We start from the raw sequence: 21,773 nt of genomic DNA, 5'->3' as shown, positions 1-21,773 counted from the left end.
TTTTTAATCTGGTTGGGGCAGCACTCAGGTGTTTTTTGGAGAGATGGCAAGTTTGTTACTTCTGCTAAGGCATGTACTGTGCTTTAGGAATTGTAGAGAACTTTCTGAATTATTATTATTATTATTATTATTTTGCTATCTACATGGGATCACAGGCTTTAAAATTGGAAAGGGCATTAGAAATTTTCTTGTTCAGCCCGCTATTTGACAGACAAGGAAAATGAAGCCCAGAGAGTGACTTGTCTAAGATCACTGAGCCAGCAAACATCAGAGATCAGATTTCCTCTCCCTGGACCTCTGACTGTGAATATAGCATTGTTGCTATTGTGTACCCTGCTGCCTCTCATAGAGAAGGCATGTAAATCCAAAATACAAGGAAGGAACAAACCATCCCTTTCACTTTAGGGCCTGTCTGTGGATCCGCCTGTACAGATAACAGGGACAAGTAACACTCTTCTTCCCTTGCCTACACCATGAAAATGGTTTTTGGTCAATATTTAAATTAAAAAATGGCCTCTGACCAACACAGTTGGTGGTGCTAACATTTCACAACAGCATATGCTGACAAAGCCTTAATTTGGAACAGTCCGCCTAGGTGCTATTCAAGGTTCTGTTCTTGGGACAGCTTTCCCCATTAAATCTCATTGGAGATTGAGCCCGGCAGACTCGCTCTGGGGTCTGTAATGTACTTTTGCTCACCACCATCCTATAAGGTCAGGGGCTCAGGGATTCTCAGCATTCATAGGATTTAGAGCTAGAAGGGATTCTGAGGTCATTTAGTCACATTGCCTTATTTCTCAAATGAGGAAACCAAGGCCCAGGGGGTTATTTGCTGCGTGAGCAAAGAGTAGTATGTAGTGTGAGATTCAAACCCAGTGGTCTTTCCACTCAGCCTCAATTATTTTCTACAGTAGCCCTGTGAGGTAGGTAACATTATCATCCCCATTTTACAGATGAGGACTTTAAGGCTCAGGTGAGAGGATTATAAATGCATAGCCGGAAGCGACCTGAGAGGCCACCAAGTCCAACTCCCTTATTTAACAGATGAATCTGCTGAGGTTTGGATCATCCAGATGGCTTGCTCAGAGTCACTCAGCTAATGAGTGCCTGGGATGGGGTCTGCACTCAGTCTTCCTGACTCAAGTCCCACACTCCATCCGCTGCACTTTGTTGCTTCTCACTTTTATATACAAATTTAAGATTTACAAATCATCTTCACATCATCCCTGTTAGGTGGTAAGTACCAATTATTATTTACTAATGGGAAAACCAATGGGCTCATACAGCTTGACCAGAGACAAACGAGGAAACAGTAGACCTGGGACTTTATCCTCCATCTTCTGATTACAACACTAACACCCTTTCCATCTTCTTGCATCACTGAATCCCTGAACATTCCACTTGAGGAGGGCTTGACATTTGATGAGGCCTCATTTCAGGAATGGATATTGGTGTCGGGGAATCATGTGAAACACTGAGAACAGCCCAGCAACCATTATTTATATCTCCAAGAGGTTAGGGAGGGGATATGACATCTGGCAAGTGACTATTCATTGCATTTGAAATACTGAATATTTCAGAGTTCCTTCAGGTTGGCTTGTGTTATGAATGGAAGTGAAGAGTTCTCTTTACAACCATCTGGTCCCTTACAAGAGATTGCCCAAGAAAAGGAATTTAATTATAATACAGAATTAAAAGAAAAACCCACTTAAACAATTCTGTATAGTAAATCTGACCTCAGCAGTCTCAACTAAACTGAGATTATGTTACTGGAGATCAGATGCTTGTCTTTTTTTCTCTCTCCCATATAGCATGAATCTTGTAAAGGACAATCAAAAATTTGACCTTATTTATGGGTTATTGAATAATGAGTTATTATTCAGGGCAACTAGGTGGTGCAATGGATAGAGTGCCGGACCTGGAATCAGGAAGATTCATCTTCCTGAGTTCAAATCTGGCCTCAGAAACTTACTGGCTGTGTGACCTTGGGCAAGTCACTTCACCTCACTTGCCTCAGTTTCCTCATCTGTAAAATGAGCTGGAGAAGGAAATGGCAAACCGTATCAGTATCTTTGCTGAGAAAACCCTAAATGGAGTCACAGAGATTCAGATGTGACTGAAAAATGATTGAACAGTGAACACGAGTTATTGAAAAGTCCCATTTGAATCATGACTCGTGAAATTTTTAGGTATCATCCCTTGACTTTGCTCTTGATAGTGATAAGATTGATGAATCTTTCAATAGTGCTTTATAGTTAAAAATGCTTTCTGGTCAGTTTCATTTGATCTTCATAACAACTATGCAAAGTGAGATAGGTATAAGGGGTCTCATGACTCCCATTTTGAATCTGAAGAAGCCAGAGCTGAGAGAATTTCAATTCCATAAGCGTTAATTAAGCGCCATCCTCGAAGAGCTTCCAATAGGATGGAGTGATTGGACACATACACCAATATTTATCATATAAGGCAGACTGTGAAAAGCACAACAAGAGACCCAGAGTGGCATGACTAATTTCAGGCTGTAGAAAGATTCCACTCAATTAGACTATGTACTCCTGGAGCATGGCAAATTTATCTTGCCTTTCTAAGTGCCCTGGCACTTAGCACAGAGCCTGGCACATAGTAAGTACTTGAAAAATGCTTTTCAAGTAACTCATAATTCAACAAGCAATTATTAAGCACCTACTATGTTCCTTGCACTATGCTAGAGATAAAAGTGAAAAAAAAATGATAAATGGTGCTACCCTCAAGGAACTTATATTCTATTAATGGGGCATGGTATGTATACACACACAAAAATATGACATATGTATAAGAAAATAAAAAGCCACTTGGCTTTCTAGACCATGTGGTATTGGAGGTAAGCCTTGAGGGGAACGATTCAGTAATTGGAAGTTGGCATTTGCAAGGTTAGGCATGGTAAGCCAAGGCAGGCATGGGAAGGGGCAAGACAAAAATGGGGGTGCTGGTGAGTAGTTCAGTTTGATTACAATAAATAGTATTAAGGAGAATGTGAGGTAAACTTTAAATAAAAGTTGGAACCAAATTGTAGAAGACCTTGAACTCTAGGGAACGTCTGACAAAGGTTCCATAGCTAGTAAGTGGCAAAAATGAGACTCAAGCCTAAATAATGTTTCCATCAGTTTATGCCTCTCTGTTAGATTATAGGATTAGAAGCCTAGAAGCTCAGATTTTAGTCCTATTTTTGCCACTAACTGTGTGACCTTGAGCAAATTATCACCAGTCTGGGCCTCAGTTTCCCTATCTGTAAAATAACTTAATGATCTCTTAAGATTTCTTATATCTCTATGAATCCTTGCAGTTGTTCAGTTATTTCCAACTCTTCCTGACCCCATTTGGGGTTTTCTTGGCAAAAACACTATAGTGATTTGCCATTTACTTCTCCCCCTCATTTTTGAGGCAAACAGTTAAGTGACTTGCCCAGGGTCACACAGCTAATAAGTGTCTGAGGCCAGATTTGAACTTGAGAAGATGAGACCTCCTGACTCCAGGCCCAATTCTCCTTGCATTATCATGCCACCTAGCTGCCCTTCTATGGATCTAGCAAGAGTTTTAGGATCTGTTGTCATTAGCTATAATGAGAATGCAAAGCCATAGAATTGTAGACATAAAAAACCCATAGATATTCTCATCTCTATCCAAATAACCAGAACAATTACTCCTCCCAGCAAGTAAATAAGGATCTGTTTGTGCATGGGATAGATTGTTCATCTGCCCCTGCTGTCCAGTAACCAAATGCTACAAGCACTATACTCTTCACAACAGAAAATTGCATCCCCAGCCTGATTCATTGCTTTTCTCTTCCATGTGGCTTGCTGCAGGAGATTGAAGAGCTCGATAGGAAGCTGGAATATGAGTTGGTACACAGAGAGACTGCACTGCAGCAGCGAGCCATCATGGACAGACAGCAGTGGATATCTGAAGGAGTTGGCCTTTTGAGTCAAACTGGAGAAATGAATTCAGAAAGGCAGGTTTCTGCTGTGCTGTGGCAGGCCCTGACAAAGTCTCAGAAAGTACTAGAGCTTCATAATCAAAGGTAAGACTGTGGCAAGGCATGTTTGAGAAACACTGGGAGTTAACATTAGAGATGCCCTAAAATAATGATTTGTCTCTTGTGGTAGTGATTTTCCTATCCTGGGAGGTCTGCAAGTGGATGCTGGATGGCAGTGATCCAGGAAGATGTCTTGTTTTGAATGAGAGAGTGGGCTAGTTTACCTATAAGGCCCTTTTCAATTATAAGTCACTGAAATTCTACAGAATGTTTTAAAGTTTTGTTAATAAACTCTAGACCTGATAGAAAAGCTGGATATTTCCATTCCTTACCAATCTGGGTCAATGATGGAAAAGGGTACAATGAATTTAGTCAATCCAATTAAACAAAATTTTATTAAATAACTACTATATTTGAGGCACTTGGGGATACAAAACATAAACAAAATGGTATCCATTTTTCAAGAGTACTTCATGAAGGCCCTGTTTCTTTTGTCTTCCCATGAACATATATCCAAAAGATGATGTCAGTTAGAGTTTTAACATTTTCCCCTTGACCTTGAGATAAGTTCTATATTTAACATAAGGTTGTTTTTACTTCAGTTTAAGGGAGGAGCATCAGAACAGCATTGTGCTTGAAGACTTGCTAGAGAACATTGAGATGGACACATTTTTGACCCTTTATAACCAGGTAAATACCCTTTTCCCCCTTCGAATGGAAAGTTCACAGATGATCCTCATGTGGACAATGGCATAAAAAAGAAGTGGGACAAATATGAAAATTTTAAAAAATTGAAAATTGAAAAAAATATATCAAAATTAATGTCCCCAGAATTCCCATTCTAGAACCCAAGACCAAGAAAGGCTGCTACTTGGTTCCAGGCATGTCATTTTCATTTCATCAAACATTTACTAAGTAACTGCCATGTGCCAGTTGCTGTCCCAGGTGCTGAAGATGCAAAGGCAAAAGATCATCCCTGTCCTCAAGGAGAGGCCAATATTCTATTGGGGGTTACAACATGAGCAGTGAAAAGTACACATGCTGTAAAGCTAACTAATTTCAAGAACAAAGAGAACACTACAACTTCAGGCTTTAGAAAAGGTCTCATGGGAAATGACCTTTGGATTTGTGCTTTGAAAGATTAGGGACTTTAGGAAACCAGGTCAGTTCTTCTGGAAATAAAGGCTTTCTTCCAGTCTCTTAAGAGAACACATTTTTGAGACTGAATCCTCTTCCAATCTGAAATGTCTAGTTATCTCTCTCTATACATTATAGTAGACTTATATTATGTTAAATGATTGATTTAATTAGGGGTGGTCCTGACCATTGGCATTCAAATGGATTCAAACTGACAAAATAAAATACTAAATGACAAAAATTTTAATGTTTTACTATGATGAAAGTCCCTTTACCTTTAGTCTTATTTTAAAAATATTTCATTGGTGCCTTTTGGTTTTTTGCATTTTAATTATCTCCCAATAACCTTCAATCTTACACTCTATGTATGTGTATGTGTGCATGGGGGTCTGCGATGTGGAACAAAACTATCCAGTCTAGCAACCAAGATTGAGTATGTAACATTCCACACCCAAAGTTCACCCTGTCTCTTCTGGGAGGAAAAATATATTATCTGACACTCAAACCAGAGATTTTAGAACACAGAACATAGAATGTTAGAACTGGAATGGTCTTTATGATGTAGATTAGAACATAGAATATTAGGGCTACAAGACACCTCAGGATGTAGAATGCTGGACTGGAATGGAACTAAGAATGTAGACTATTAAAGCAAGGAAGACCTTAGCACAGTGGTATCAAAAGTGGGGCTGTGACCTAATGCCAAGGCATCATTAAGGCTTGACCCCCAAGGGATGTGCAATCAACCAATCAGAGCATGAGAAGATGTACAAACATCTTACCCTCCCTGTGATAGTCAGTCATGAGGTTTGTCTCCAATATAATGACATCTACTCTTACCCCCTAACATTTCTCCACTCCACCTCTCCCTTTCCGGTGCAAGCTACCAACCACCCCCACCTCTTTCAAGCTTGTCTCCAGGTACCCACAGCAACAGCCACACAATTGCCATTGGTAAAATTCCAAGCCTCTTTAGCAGGACTACTCCTCCTCCTCCCATTCCATTACCTCATGACTGCAGCAGATGCCCTTTGGAGTCTTGGCTCTGTACTTTGAGCAGTGACTGGTACCACCCCCTCCTGCTTTTTTCATTTTGGTTGGCCCAGACTGAATCTCATAAACATGAACAGGTATGGGTTGAGATACATCTCAGATGTTTTCTTTCCCTCCAAACCCACCCCATTTACACACCTTCCTATTACTTCCAAAAGCACTAACATCCTTCCAGTCATGTGGGTTTATGACTTTGGCATCATCTTTGACTCCTCCCCCCCCCCCCGTCTCTCTCTCTCTTTCCTCCCCTCTCCTTCTCTCTGTCTCTCCCTCCTTCCCTCTCTGTCTCTCTCCCTCCTTCTCCTCCTCCCTCTCCTTCCTCTGTTTCTCTCTCTCCTTTTCTCTCCCTCTCCCATCCTCTCCCCTCCCATATCCAATCACTTCCCAAATCTGATCACTTCTACCTCCATTTCTCTCCCATCTGTGCCTTTTTTTCTCACATAGCCACCATTCTAGGTTAGGCCCTCATTATCCCTCACACGGACTATTGGAACAGCCTCTTAATTGCTCTTGCTGCCTTGTTTCATCCCCTCTCCAATTTATTCTTCACGCAGCTGCCAAAGTGATTCTCCTAAAGCCTCCGTCTCAGAATATGGCACTTCCCTATTCATTAAAGTCCACTGGCTCCCCATTGACTTTAGAATAGAATATTAATTCATGTTTATCTCATCTTTTTAAAATTTATAACTTTGTGTAAGTTTCATCATGTAAATGATTATTAATACATTAGTAATTGGGGGAGCAAAGGCACAAAATCATCATTTATTGAGTTGACCCTGTGATGGGCACCATACTGAACACTTACACATATTATCGCATTTTCTCCTCACAACAGCCCTGAGAGATTGTTGCTTTTGTTATTCCCATTTTATCTATTGGATTTTTTTTGAGGGAGGAAGGCAGGGCAATTGGGGTTAAGTGACTTGCCCAAGGTCACACAGCTAGTGAGTGTGTCAAGTGTCTGAGGCCAGATTTGAACTCAGGATCTCCTGAGTCCAGGGCCGGTGCTCTACTCACTGCACCACCTAGCTGCCCTATTCCACTTTTATCAATGTGGAAACTGTACAGAGGTGAAATGACTTGGTCAGTTAGCAAGTTAACTAGCCCCTGAGGTTGAATTTGAACTCAGGTGTTCCTGATTCCAGGCCTAGTGCTGTAGCCATGAAGCTACCACCTGCCCTGACTAATCAGTATCTGAGCCAGGATTCATAGAATCTTTATCTTGAGAGCAGGAAGGGACCCTAAAAGCCTTCATTTTTTGGATGATAAAAATGAAGTTCAGGAAAAGAAATGCTGACAAAAATGCACAATGATTTAGTGGCAAAAAATGGAACTAATTCTAAGAAAAGTAAATTTTAGAAAGCTCAAATAATCAGAAATTTTTGGGATCATTGTAACTTTATGAAATATGGAGTGAGTCTCACATACTACTACAATTAAAATTTACCTTGGAGAACACCATGTCTAGCACTGCTACTTTATTTTTAATTAACAAAAAACTTGATTTTCTTTCCCTCCCACCACTTCCCGACACTAGGGAAAAAATTAAAGAAAAACAAAACTCTTGTAATAAACATTCCAAAAAATATGTTTCATTCTTCATCCTAAGTCTATCCCCTCTCAGTCAGGAGATGGGTGGCATGCTTCATCACTGGTCCCCTGGAATCATAGTTGGTCCTTGCTTTGATCAGAGATCTTAGATCTTTTAAAGTAGTTTGTTTCTACAGTGTTGTTGTATAGATGGTTCTCCTTGTTCTTCTTCCTTCCCTCTGCACCAGGTCATACAGCTCTTCCCAGGCTTCACTGCCACTGTCCATTTTATCTTTTCTTATAGCAGAGTAGTTTTCCATTACATCTTTATATCGTAATTTATTCATCCAATCCTGACTCTATCTTAGTTTCAAGTTCTTAACTATTACAAAAAGAGTTTCTGTACATATTTTCATACATGTGGGTCCTTTGTCACTCTTTGATTTCTTTGCAGTATAGGCCTAGTGTCAGTACTGCTAGGTTAAAGAATATGCATAGTAAATTAGCCTTTTGGGCAAAGTTCCAAATTGCTTTCCAGAATGACTGAATTAGTTAGCTCCACCAACAATGTATTCATATGCTTTTTTTCCCACAGTCCGTCTGATACTTAACACCTATATTATATGAATGGGGAAATTAAGACCCAGAAAGGGAAAATAATTTGCACAAATAGTAGTAGAGAAAAATAAGATAAATGATATTGGGGTGATACCTGTATTGGCAATTAAGTTGGGACTTTCTTACTGTTTTAGAATGATTAATTAAGTGTCTTTTATTGAGCCTTACTAGGTGTAAAGCCCCAGGCCCAAACCCCTATCCACTAGGTGCTAAGCCTATGTGGACTCTCAGGGTCCTAAGGGGAGTTGCTAATACCAGAGCCAATAGTAGGATCCTGAGTTCTGGTCGCTCAGATGACATTTGATGATGGCTAAAGAGTGTGTAAAAAGAGAGAACAGAGCTATTTGCTTGAGGCTCTCACTTACTGGAAGAGTGTTGGTGCGGAACTCTGGGCAGCCACTGTAAGAGCCTCCCGGCTCATCAACCCAGGTGTTTTCTTGGTAACTATGAATTGCATTTGGTCTGTTTGTATTTGCTCTAAAGTTCAGGATGCTGGCTTTTCCCCTGAACTAAGTGAATGATATTTGTATGCTGGATTAAAATAAGATTGTTAACCCCTTAATGCTACTTTCCTCTGTAAAGCAGATCAAAAGAACCTGTGCTTGCAGCATTCTTGTTGTTGGGTTTGTGTTGGTTTTTCACCCCCACAGGAGCTGCTAGCTGAATTGTTGCAACAATATTTTAAATTATATGTCATACATTGCACTTTTTGAAAATTTTATTAGAAATTTATTTAGAAAACTAATTTCCATTTAATATTTGCATTTATATAAGTACGGGTACAACACAATATTTTACATTCACAATAACTATGTAATGATAACTGATGTTTCAAATGTTAATGATAATAATGACAATGATAGCTTACATATGCATAGTTCTTATCTTCAACTTGGTCAACCACCTCTTCCTTGTGGATCTAAGAATGGTTCTTGGCTTTCCTCCTACTTCTTATTCTATCTATCTAATGTTCTTTCTCAATTTCCTTTGCTGGATTTTAATCAATTCCATTCAATAAACATTAAGTTCCTACTAGGTACTACTAGCAGCTACATGGCACAGTGGATAGAGTACCAGATCTAAAGTCTCATCTTCCTGAGTTCCAACTATGGCCTCAGACACTTACTAGCTGTGTGACCCTGGGCAAGGAATTTAACCCTGTTTGCCTCAGTTTCCTCATCTGTAAAATGAGCTGGAAAAGGAAATGATAAACCACTCCAGTATCTTTACCAAGAAAACCCTAAATGGGGTCAAAAGAGTCAGACATGACTGAAATGACTGAATAACAACAAGGACAGAGACACTGGGAATAATGATAATACACCTTCTACCCTCCTATCATCTATTTTTCTACTTAATAAGCATGGGTATCCCCATTGACTTCCTCCTATACCCTTTTAATTTTTTCTCTGCATTCTCAATAATGTCAGTTCTATCATTACCACCCATCAGTTCAATGACTATCTCTATGCAAATGAGCCGCAAATCAGTATGTTCAGATTTTATCACTCCCTTGTCCTGAGTGCTTGATAGTGCCACCTAGTTGTCCTTGAGGTGTCTTCAATGCAACATTTCCATAATGGAACTCTCTACCTTTCCTACTATTGTAGGAAACCCCCCTCAGAACTCCCTCATTCTTTTAGTCACCCGGGTTTACAACCTTGAATCATCTCCACTTTCCTTCCCTTTTCATACACACACACTCCTCTATCCAATTAGTTGTCAAGTCTTGTCAGTTTCAACTCAACCACATCTCTCATCCATTTCCTTTTCTCCGTTCACATAGACTGTTTTCCTACTTCAGATCTTTATTTCCCTTAGCCTAGATCATTATCATAGTTGTTTAGTTTCTGTGCATCAGGTCTCTCTCCTTTCTAACCCATCAACCACATCTGCCATATTAATATTCTCATATTCCCATGATACAGGTCTGACCATATGACTCACATTAGCTCTTGGGGATTGTCTTCTGCTTTTCCTTATAGCTCTTAGCAGTATGACTGGCACATAATAGGCCCTTAATAAATATTAGTTAGCTGATTGGCTCACCTACTCCCCAAATCATCAATAGGTCCCTATTTTCTCTAAGATAAAATTCAATCTCCTCAGCCTGACATTTAAGCTGTCTACAACCTGACTCCCATTTACATTTCCAGATTTATTTTATATTACTATTTTGTGCACACTCTACATTCATCCAAATTGGCCTATTAGCTAGTCCCTAAATTTGGCATCCCATCTCCTCTCTTTCTGTCTTTGAACAGAAATTCCTGGAATGCCTTCCCTCCTCACCTCCACCTCTTAGAATGCCTGACTTCATTCAAGACTATAACAATGAGTTTCCTTCTACATGAAGCCTTTTTTTCTGAGCTATCCAGTTGCTAAGCCTTTCCTTCTTGAAATTACTTTGTATTTCCTTATCTGTGAATGTGTTAGAAATTACCAGGAAATTATAAACTCTTTTAGGATAGGGATTATTTCATTTTTCTTGTCCTATATACAGAATCTAGCATAGTACTGCTGAACGAATTTATGGTCTTGATATAATTCCCACATTATTTCATTTGATCATCTTGATAACTCTGTGACATAGGTTATAGAAGTATGATTATCCCCCTGTCACAGATTTTTTTTTTAAATTGATGCTCATTGAGGGAAAATGACTTGCTCAAGGTCACAGGGCAAGTAAGCAGCACATCAAGATTGTAACCCTGGTGTCTTGCGCCTCAGTGCATTTAGGATTGCTCAGGTACCTGCTGGAAATTATAATGATGGATACCAATTTCAGTTCAACCTAAGAAAAATGCTGTTAAGAAATGGAATGAGCAGCCTCTAAGGGGAATGACTTCTCTCTCACTGCAGGTGACAGAGCAGAGGCTGAATGACTTCATATGTTAAGGATGTTATAGAGAGGTGGATCTGGGAGTAAATGGCCCCTGACATTCCTTCTAACTTTAAGTATATGAAAGATTGTAACTTCCTGACTTAAAAGTTCTATTGCATCCTTGATAGCTCCAAGGATAGCACTGAGAGCAACATACTATTACCATATTACTATTTTGTGCACATTCTACATTCATCCAAATTAGCCTGTTAGCTAGTCCCTAAATTTGGCACTCCTCTCATTTTCATATCTTTGAACAGGTTCTCCCCCCGTTCCAGAAATGCCTTCCCTCCTCACCACTGCCTTTCTGACCCATTACAGAAACCTGCTGAGGAGCATAATCCATGAATTATGATTACACATAGGGATCTTTATTGTGGGGGAGTTCGAATCTCATTCCTTTTCAATTCACTGCCTCCTCCCCTTTTCCATTGGTTCTCAAATAAACCTTCTAATAGTGATTGGGAATATGAAAACCTTAATTGCCCCAAATATATAATTTAAAGTTTATTTTCACATCTGATCAAGAAAAACTGATCCAAGATCAAATGTAGTTCAGAAAACTCTTCATTTCAGGATTTTCATGTTAGTCGGTCCCCAGTCTGTTCAGAATAGGAATATATTAATCAATGATTATTGAATTTTGGCCAAATATGAGAAATCTGTGTAGTTTGTTTTAGTGAAATTGAACATTTTGATCTTATATTCTCTCATTTTCTGTGTGTGTCTCTTTCTGTGTCTGTCTCGCTCTCTGTCTCTTCTCTGGCTCTCTCTCTCTCTCTCTGTCTCTTACTTTCCATTGATAGCTACAACTCTGATAGAGCTATTCTCCTGCCCCCAATCTGTTTTCTCTGCATCCTGTCCTCAATCTCTACACTGCTGCCAACTCCATCTTCCTGACAAAGTATTTGCATTCTGTGGTTCCCTAAAGCAGGATTGTATATTTATTATTATCTTTAAAGTTACTTATATTTATGTGTTGCTTTATAGTTAAAAGGCACTTCCTATCTATAACTTCATTTGATAATAATAATTACTAACTCATAATGCTTTACTGTTTACAAAGCACTTCTAAATTCATTATCACCCAACAATCCTGTGAAGGAGCATAGTGTACAGAGCCCTGAACTCACTACATTTGAATGCCATCTCCATTGATTACCCATCTGACCTTGAACAAGTTACACCCTCTGGGCCTCCATTATTTCCAATGTAACACAAGATGGTTGAAATAAATGATGTCTAGGGATCCTTCTTGCTCCAAATCCTGTGATCCTATGTGGTGTAAGTGTTAATAAACCCATTTTACAGATTAACAATTGGAGGCTCAAAGAGATGGGTGATTCTACCTTCATGATTAGTAAGTGGTAGATGTTAAGGTCTGAACCCAGGTCTTCTGACACCTAGGCAAGGGTTTATTTTGTTTTACCACCATATCATGCTACCCCCCTTCCCACAATAAATACGTAGTCATAGAATGTCAGAGCTGAAAACTTCAGTCATCTAGATTAGTCTGTCCATTTTACAGATGAGGAAAAGAGGCTTGCATGAGGTCTCAGAAGACATGAGTGGCAGAATTGAGACAAGAGCTCCAGTCCCCTTCATCCTAAATCAGAGCTCTTTCCACCACCCCGTGTTTCTTGCTTCTTGGTGTGATGGCGGCCCTTTAGACAATGCATTGCTTTGTATTTTTACCAAAGTTTTCTTACACATGTTATCTCTCTTGATCTTTTCAGCATCCCATGAGGTAGAATTCACAGGTGTCTCCTTCAGATTTTTAATTTGTTAAGCTATTTTCATCTCAGCTAAACTAGCCCTTTGAGCAATGGATTGTAGCCCACCACTTCTGTTTACTATGTGACTGTGAACAAATCACTTCCCCTCTTTTGGCCTAAATTTCTTCATCCACAAAATGAAGGGATAGGACTAGATGACCTCTGAGATCTTTTGTAGCTCTGACTCCATGGTTTGATGCCTCATAATGACTTGGAAGTGATTTTATGTTCTTGAAAGTCATAGAAGTCTGCTCTAAGCAATAACAGGTTAAGATTTTTTGAGTATAGACCCAACAATGGACTAGGCATCTTTTGTCAAGAAACTATCATAGTTATATGTGGATAAGTTTGGGATCAGAGGGTTGGTAAAGGCTGTTTTTGGTCACAGCGACTCATGAAAACCATTGACTGAAGTATTGTGTCAAACTCAAATGGAAATGGAGGTGACTAAACCGTACACAAGAATCTCAGTGGTTCAGTGATTGACCTAGATTGTCCACATGTTATTTTATTTTTGTATATTTTGTTAAATAATTTTTTCCCAATTTCATTTTAATCTGGTTTGGTCCTCACTGGGGAGTATTGTGGCCTGCAGGCCCGTATTTGATGCCTCTACTATACTAAAATACAATTAGAAGTAGGGGGAGTTGTGATATAGATAAATAGATAGATATAAATATGGATAGATAGATATATTACACACATACACATAGGAGAGTCAGCACCCAAACCAGAGAAGACACAGATCTTTGACATGTTCAGATGAGTTATTTTCATATAAAAAATTTGTTCTTTTATATCAAATAAATTCTGCAAGTTTTGATTCATTTAAGTGGATGTTGTCTGCTATAAACCAAAGCTTGGTTCTTTTGCCCTAGGCAGAGATAAGAACTAGGAGTGATCAGTAATGATGGAAATTGTCAAAGGGACATATTTTGCTGACTAAGCCATAAGGGCTTTTTGTGTGTGTGTGTGTGTGTGTGTGTGTGTGAGAGAGAGAGAGAGAGAGAGAGAGAGGGAGGGAGAGGGAGAGAGGGAGGGAGAGAGAGAGATCTGAGGATCTGAGAAAGTATTGGCAGAGCTGAACTGCTAAAACTTTTATCCCTCTGGAAGAAAACTTATAAGGCTGAATGAAATTAAAAACTGCTCATCGCGAAGGTCGTGAACTGCCGGCGTTTGAACTCTCTCCATTAACTCCGCTAGGAGCTGCGACTGGCGTCTTATTTATCCAAGCTGACAAAGGTGCCAGTGGGGATGTTGCACAGGCTACTAAGCTCGATGCTGCCTTCAAGTTCACAGACAGAGCTCCTCTCTGTTCTGGATGCAGTCAGTGATAAGTATGCAGACAACCTCATTGAAAGTGACAACAATGAAGCACCTGCAGACAGCAGTATGAAGAGGTGAGCTCTTTGTCAGGCTTGGGGGAGGAAGTTTGGTTCAGGGAAGGTGAATGAAGTCAATTGCTTTAGGGAATTACTTGTATATTTCACTATGAGTGTTTGTAGGCATGCATCTTTAGGTCTTTTTCTAAAAATTAGTAATATTTAAAGCCAGAACGGACCATAGAGACCATCTAATCTCCTTCCCCCAAACCCTCATCATTTTTCAGAAAACAAAACTAAAACTCAGAATTTAAGTAATCTAGCCAAATTTATATAAATAGCAGAGCTGAGACTCGAGTCTTAGGGCAGGGAGGTGGTGCAGTGCATAGAGTGCTGGGCCTGGAGTCAGGAAGGTTCATCTTCCTGAGTTCAGCTATGGCCTCAGGTACTTCCTAGCTGTGTGACCCTGGGCAAGTCGCTTAACCTTGTTTGCCTCAGTTTCCTCATCTGTAAAATGAGCTGGAGAAGGAAATGGGAAACCACTCCAGTATCTTTGCCAAGAAATCCCCAAACGGGGTCATGAAGAATCAGACATGACTGAAAAACCAGTGAAAAACAAGAAGTCTCATCTCCTTCCATTTTACGGATGAGGAAATTGAGGCCTACAAAAATTAAATGACTTTCCTAAAGTTCCCAAATAGAAAAGAGCAGAGTCATGATTTGAATTCAGATCTTCTGACCTCCAAATCATTACTCATTCTACTGTACTCCATTACCTTCCAGTTTTCTGGCTCGACACTCCGGGGTCTTTCCACTCTATTAGATGATTTGGTACATCTTCCTTTTTAATTCCATTTAGGGCAATTAACTTATTGGGTATAAATAGTGTAAATAGACAGCAAAACATCACCAGTAGTGATTTATGGACCAGAAATAATATAAAAGACAACATAAGGACATGTGTGACTAGTGAAAAAAGTCTGCCATGAGAATGAGGTTGGTTTGAGAAATAAGAGCCCAGATGTTGCGCTGGATTCCACAATTGTATTGATTTAGATGAAGTCTCTAAAGAATAGGTTATATATTTCCAAAGCTCCTCTAGGGCAGGGCATCATTTCATTTTTCTTGTTCCATATAGAATACCTAGCATAGTGAAAGCATCCTTTGGTGTATATAGTATAGTGTAATATAGATCCTTCCTGGGGGATTAATGCCAACATGAACTAGAGTCCCATAAGGTAAAAAGGCTTGGATGGGTTACTATTTGCTTAGGTGGAAGAGATATCCATGGTTCTCTTAGGTCCACCCAGGTGTCGAAGTATAATAATTTAGTGAACTTTAACTTATTGCTTTAGGTTTTATAAGATATTGACTTTTGTAACTAGAATTGATCCTTCTGGCCCTTTAAGGCTTGCCTTAATCTCTGCCTCTTTTATTAACTTTCTCTAACCAGGATGGTAGAATGTCAGTCCCAGAAGGGATACTGGAGCCCTGTAGTTTGGTCCTTATCAGACCAGAAAGGCAAGTATAGCACAGTATAGCACAGTGGACATAGAGCTAGATTTTTAGTCAAAAGACCCGAAGAATATGGGTTTTGCAACTTGCTGCCTGTGTGGCCTTGAGTTATTTAACCTTTGGAATCCTCAGTTTCTTCATCTGTAAAATAAGTAGATTGGCAGGGGTGGGGAATCTGCGGCCTCGAGGCCACATATGGTCCTATAGGTCCTCAAGTGAGGCCCCTTGACTTCACATGTGGCCCGCTACGTCTTTGAGCGCGGCCCTTTGATTCCAAACTAGCCCAGATGATCTCTAAGGTCCCTTCTAACGCTAAGTCCAACAACCCTTCCAGTTCTTTCTCCACTAGCCACACGTCTTCAGAAGAAATTTCAAGACATAAAGAGTATACCCAGTCATCCCTGCATGTACCTTTGTATTTTGGGGAGCTCAGCGGCAGATCGAGCTATTATGTTTTCTCTTCAAACTAATGATTATTTTTCATCTTAAAATACTCTTAGACCAGAAAAAATGTTAAGATTTCCTTTTTTTCTTTTTTTTTTTTTGCTTTTAGGAAGCACCAGGAGCTGTGGGAAGCTTTAGAGATCAAACTAAGACAAGATCTGATCAGCACAGGATTAGAAAAGACACTTTCAGCTCAGAAGAAGAAAGAGAGGTAATGACAGGCTTTCACAATTTCCAAAAGGGGGAAACTAATCTATTCTGCTGCCTATCACCTGCACTCACTTCAGAAGCTCATGGATGCTGGGCTTGGGTGGGAAATCTTTATTTAGAATAGAGGTCCTTAAACTTTTTTGTGTCCTGGTGTCTTTTGGCAGACTGATGAAGCCTATGGATCCCCTTTTCAGAATATATTTTTGTTAAATTTACAATTGAAATAAATGCTCCATTTCAGTTAGGAGCTAGTGAAAATAAAGACGCCATTTTCCCCATCCACTTTCACAGACCCCTTGAAATCTGTCTACTGATGCCTAAGGGGTTCTGTGGACCCCAAGCTAAAAACCTCTAATTTAGAGTATTGGTGGACTTTAGATGAATACAAGAGTCCAGTAACTCTTTCTTGCCTCTAAAAATATACCCTTACCTATGTCAACTATTTTAATGATAAATTAATAGAGTACATTGATAGGTGCATATAAATAAGACTTATGTTCACATACTTTTCTGATGTTTTTAGTATTCTATACTGGTAGAGGCAGGGAATGCTTAGGCATAGTATATCTGAATTTCCACAAAGAATCTGATGAAGTCTCTCATGCCATTCTTGTATACAAGATGAAGAAATGTTGAAGCTGGATACATTAGGGGGATTTGGAATGGTCTCAATGTCCAAAGAATGCTAATTAATGAATTGGTGATGGGAGAAGAAAGTGGAGGAGGATTGGTGATTATTATAAGACGTCTAGACCTGTGATTTCATCAGTATAAGAAACAATTAGTGAGGAAAATACCGCCATAGACACATATTGGTAACTGTTCTGTTATCTGACTTAGATTTATCAAACATCCAATCAGTGGCTGACTCCTGTCATTTCTACATGGTCCACACTTCTGGCTTCTATTCCCTTCTCTCTCCTCATATAGCCACCACCTTTGTACATGCTCTCCTCACCATTTTTTTATATAATTTATTTATTTTTAGTTTTCAACATTCACTTCCATAAGATTTTGAGTTTTAAATTTTTTCCTCCTCCCTCTCCTCCCCCCTCCCCAAGACAGCATGCAATCTGATATAAGCTCTACTTGTACATTCATATTAAACATATTTTCACATTAGTCATGATGTGAAGAAGAATTAGAACCCATGGGAATCACAAGAAAGAAGAAAAAAAAACAAAACAACAAAAAAAAGCTCTCCTCACCTCTTGCTAGCATTATGGCATAGCCTCCTCCTTTGGCTCCCTGCTTCACTACTCCCTCCTCCAATCCATCCTGTACTCAAATGTCAAAGTGATTTACCTAAAGCCCAGGTCTCACCATGTCACTTCTTTACTCATTAAATTCCAGTGGCTCCCTATTTCTCCCAGGATCAAATATGAGCTCCTCTCTTTGGCATCCCCAACCTGGCCCCAACCTGCCTTTCCAGTCTCATTTCATATTATTCCCCTTTTATTCAGCCATCCTAGCCTTCTTACTGTTCTTCCTCTCTGACACTTAGCTTCTCATCTCTATGGCCTTATTTACATGGGCTAGGTTCCCCTACCTGGAACATACTCCTGCCTCATCTCTGCATCTTAGAATCCTTAGCTTCACTCAAGGCTCAGCTCAAACACCACCTTCCACATGAAGCCCCTTATTTTCCCTCTGTTATGAAGTTTAGTTTGTGATCAGAAATCATCCAGTCTGATTTTAAAAAAATTCCAGACTGGTCCATTAACACCATGTAAAGTGAATGACTTGGTGAATGACTGAATTTTTCCCTTCTCAACCAGTTGTTTCAGAGCCATTTAAACACAGCTTGTGAGCAAGTACAGTTGATTAAACATTAATCTTTGTTCCCAATTTATTCCTTCATTATCCCAAGAACAGATGTTGTTTGTACCCTAAAAGAATAAGCAATAAAAGCCAGATTTGACAAACACTTTTCCTTCCCAAGTAAAGGAAACAAGATCCTCACTTTATTTCATGTCATCATATTATTCTAGGCCTATCATCAGTTGACCTTATTGTTATTTATTGCTTAAAGCAAGCTATGGCTCCATGGCTGACAGACATCCACTGTGTCACTCTGGGCCGACCTCCTGCTTCCCAGAGTGGCCCAGTCCTTAACAGAGGTCCCTGGGTCTCTTGTTCTTTGTCACAGTCCATCTCTCAGCTCCATCTCCCCACCCTATTCTTTCTTTGACCTCCTCTAGCGTAGCCCTCTACATTTCTCCTCTTGAACTAGCACCGGGACCTACCTCCTCCATGAAGCCATCCCTGGTGCCCCCCTCCTCAAGTGAAAATGGATTCTGCCACCTAAAAATCTGTCATTAAATTTTGCCTGGGCATTTCCTTTTACTTATCAGTCACTACTACTGCATAATTCCATGTGAATATATTTAATTCCTCCAGTAGGTTACAATCTTCTTGAAGAAAGGGGCTTCCTTAGTTCATCTTTCTGTCCTTAGTTCCTAGCATAGTAACTCAAACAGAACAGAAGCTGTAGACTGAACTGAAATGATAATTATAGTCCTGAAGTTAATAACAACAGCAACTTAGATTTCAGTAGCATTTGAAAGCTTACGAAGGGTTTTCCACACAACATTCCTGTGATGTAGGTAGCACAAGAAAGGAATACGGTGGTGTACAGAGAGCAGTGAATTTGGAGTCAGAGGAAATGGGTTCCAATCATGACTTTGGTCAGGTCATTTCATCTTTTAAAGTCTCTTCTGAAAATATGCCTCACTAATGAATACACTAGTGTTCTTTCTGCTACACTTAGCTACCTCACATAGAGTAGGGATTATTAGACACACACACACACACATCCCTGTATGTGTATATATTATGTATGTATGTATAAAATAACATATGTCTATACATAAATATAATTATGTATTATATTTATTAATATATTCCTTATGTACTATATTATGCCACACATTATAATATATAGTATACTATACTATATTATACATACTATGTAAATTATACTATATTAGACATGCTAGAATATTAAATATTGTATAATATATAGTATATATAACATTCTATATGGTATGATATATAGTATTTATACTATCCTATATGTATAATACATTATATTGTATATATTATGCATAGATATGTATGTGTATATATAATATATGTATATGTATATAACATGTATATGTGTTTAATGTGTAACATATGTGTGTATATAATTACATATATGTATACATAATTTCATGTATATTCATACACACATACATATTCCCACAACCTAGCAAAATGAGAGGGTTGGACTAGAGGGCTTCTGCGTCCCCTTCTCCCTCTAGCTCTCAGTGCAATAACCCTGTTACTAGAATTCTGTGATAGTTCTCTGTGACATTTCTGAGTCCAGAAGCCTTAAATACTTGGACCAAGGGTAGACGTGTTTCCCAGGGATGATGGTGATAGTGATGATGATGATACAACTAGCATTTTATAGCACTTTAAAGTTGGAACAGCATTTCACAAATGTTATCTCAATTGGCCCTCACACCAACCCTTGGAGATAGGTATTGCTATCCCTATTTTACAGTTGTGGAAACTGAGGCAAACAGACATTATATGTCTTCCCAAGGTCAGAAAACGACTAAGTGTCTGAGGCTAGATTTGAACAAGTTGTCCTGACTGCATGTCCAGCACCGTATCCACTGGGCCACATATATCACATATAGGATATATACAGAGTAGTCAGAAGGCAATCTGAGAGAGAAGGTACTTGGGAGGCTGAGAAATGGTGAGACTAGGAAAGGCTTCCTATAAAAGATAGGCTTTGAGCTGCTCTTCTATTTAACTTATCCTACATACAAAGAGGCATTGTGTCATGGTAGATTGGGAACTAACTTTAGAGTCTGAAAGGACCCAGATTCAAGTTCTACATTTGACATGTACTCATCATATAACCACTTAACTTCTCAGTGGCCCAGGCAGTTCTCTGTGAATATAAGTTATAGCTGAATTCCTAATCTAAATGAGTAGGAAGAGTGTCTGCTATAGGAATTCCCTACATGGATGGAATCACAAGTCTAAGAACCATGCCCTTTCCAGTTCCCCTCAACACACACACACACATGCACGCACACGCACACAAATAATATTCATTTTATTCTCCAGGTTGTCTTTTTTCCTAAAGATTCTAACCCTATATATCTTATTCTTTTAGTATATTAAAGAAGACACAGCTTCCCCTCATGGAGAGAGTGGCGTTGTTCCGAAGAGGAAGTTTGCCAAAACTTTCAGCAGATTATGTTGGCCAGACCTCTGAAGTTCAGATCAGAGGTGCAGAAATGAGTGACTTATTAAGCACAGGTGAGAAAGTCTTCATATTCAGAAATCCAGAAGAGCCTACCATCTCTCTGTATGCCTCATCAAAGAGAAAGAAGAAGAGCTTTCTGAACTCCAAGAAGGCCTCATTGGCTGCCTCAACATCTGGGAGTAAAGAGGACAGGAAATTCTATCCTTCAGCTGAAAATCAGAACATTGACCTCTAAATGCCAATAAAAGTTTAAATACATTTGTATTTTTGTATAACCTTACTATAAGTTGCAAATATGAAACAGACACACACATAGCCATTGGCCCAGTTTCTGTTTTAATCTTTGCCTAGTTGGAATGAGTCTGAGAGTGGACTTCCCAGGGAACATTTGCTTTCTGGGGAGGCACCTCTAGTGCAAGGCGTAAAACAAAGCTGGGACAGTGGCAGCGTGCACGACCGAGTCTGAACAAATAGACTTGAGAGCCCTCATCAATTTTCCTTGACATTTGGCAAGGTCACCTCTTTCACATTAAGAGAAGAGAGTCATTGGACTGTGTTTGCTAAAGGGAGTCATGTTCCTGTGTTTATTGCAATATTTTATTTTTGTGTAAATGTGTTCCATTTTAAAATAAATTTTGTTTTGAAACAAGCTATGTAGAAATGCTTCTGTTATTACTTTGGGTGCAGATTCTTTTTGGTTATGATTATGTGTTCACTGTGTAAGACTGAGGGTATTGTGAACATGGGAAGAATTCAGGAGTATTTTCCTGGTTGAACACATTTAGTCACTATAAATAATAAGAACTGTACAGGATGCTGAGGGGACTAGAAGCTATACTTAGTGAACAGTGGGGTAGAGCAAAGTTTCTTGGCCTGGGGTATAAGAACTAAAAATTTTTATTACTCTATTTGGACATCTTAAAACATTATTTTGAGAAGAGGCTCGTTGACTTTACCAGATTGCCAAAGAGGTCCATGAGGCAAAAAGTTAAGAACTCCTGGG

The 21,773-nt window shown here is 39.3% G+C and overlaps 1 protein-coding gene across 1 annotated transcript in view; it reads left to right on the top strand.

Annotated features, from left to right (window-relative positions):
- Positions 1–21,334, top strand: part of EVC2 (EvC ciliary complex subunit 2) — a 194,187-nt gene extending 172,853 nt beyond the window's left edge. The window contains 5 exon segments of the mRNA XM_036762385.1: positions 3,843–4,057; positions 4,615–4,702; positions 14,213–14,409; positions 16,400–16,501; positions 20,678–21,334. Coding sequence (XP_036618280.1) covers positions 3,843–4,057; positions 4,615–4,702; positions 14,213–14,409; positions 16,400–16,501; positions 20,678–21,005 — 930 coding nt within the window. The 3' untranslated portion in view covers positions 21,006–21,334.
- Positions 21,335–21,773: the final 439 nt, after the last annotated feature.

This window comes from Trichosurus vulpecula, chromosome 6, assembly GCF_011100635.1.
Source record: "Trichosurus vulpecula isolate mTriVul1 chromosome 6, mTriVul1.pri, whole genome shotgun sequence".
Classification (NCBI taxonomy): domain Eukaryota; kingdom Metazoa; phylum Chordata; class Mammalia; order Diprotodontia; family Phalangeridae; genus Trichosurus; species Trichosurus vulpecula.
This window is presented reverse-complemented; position numbering and strand designations above follow the sequence as displayed.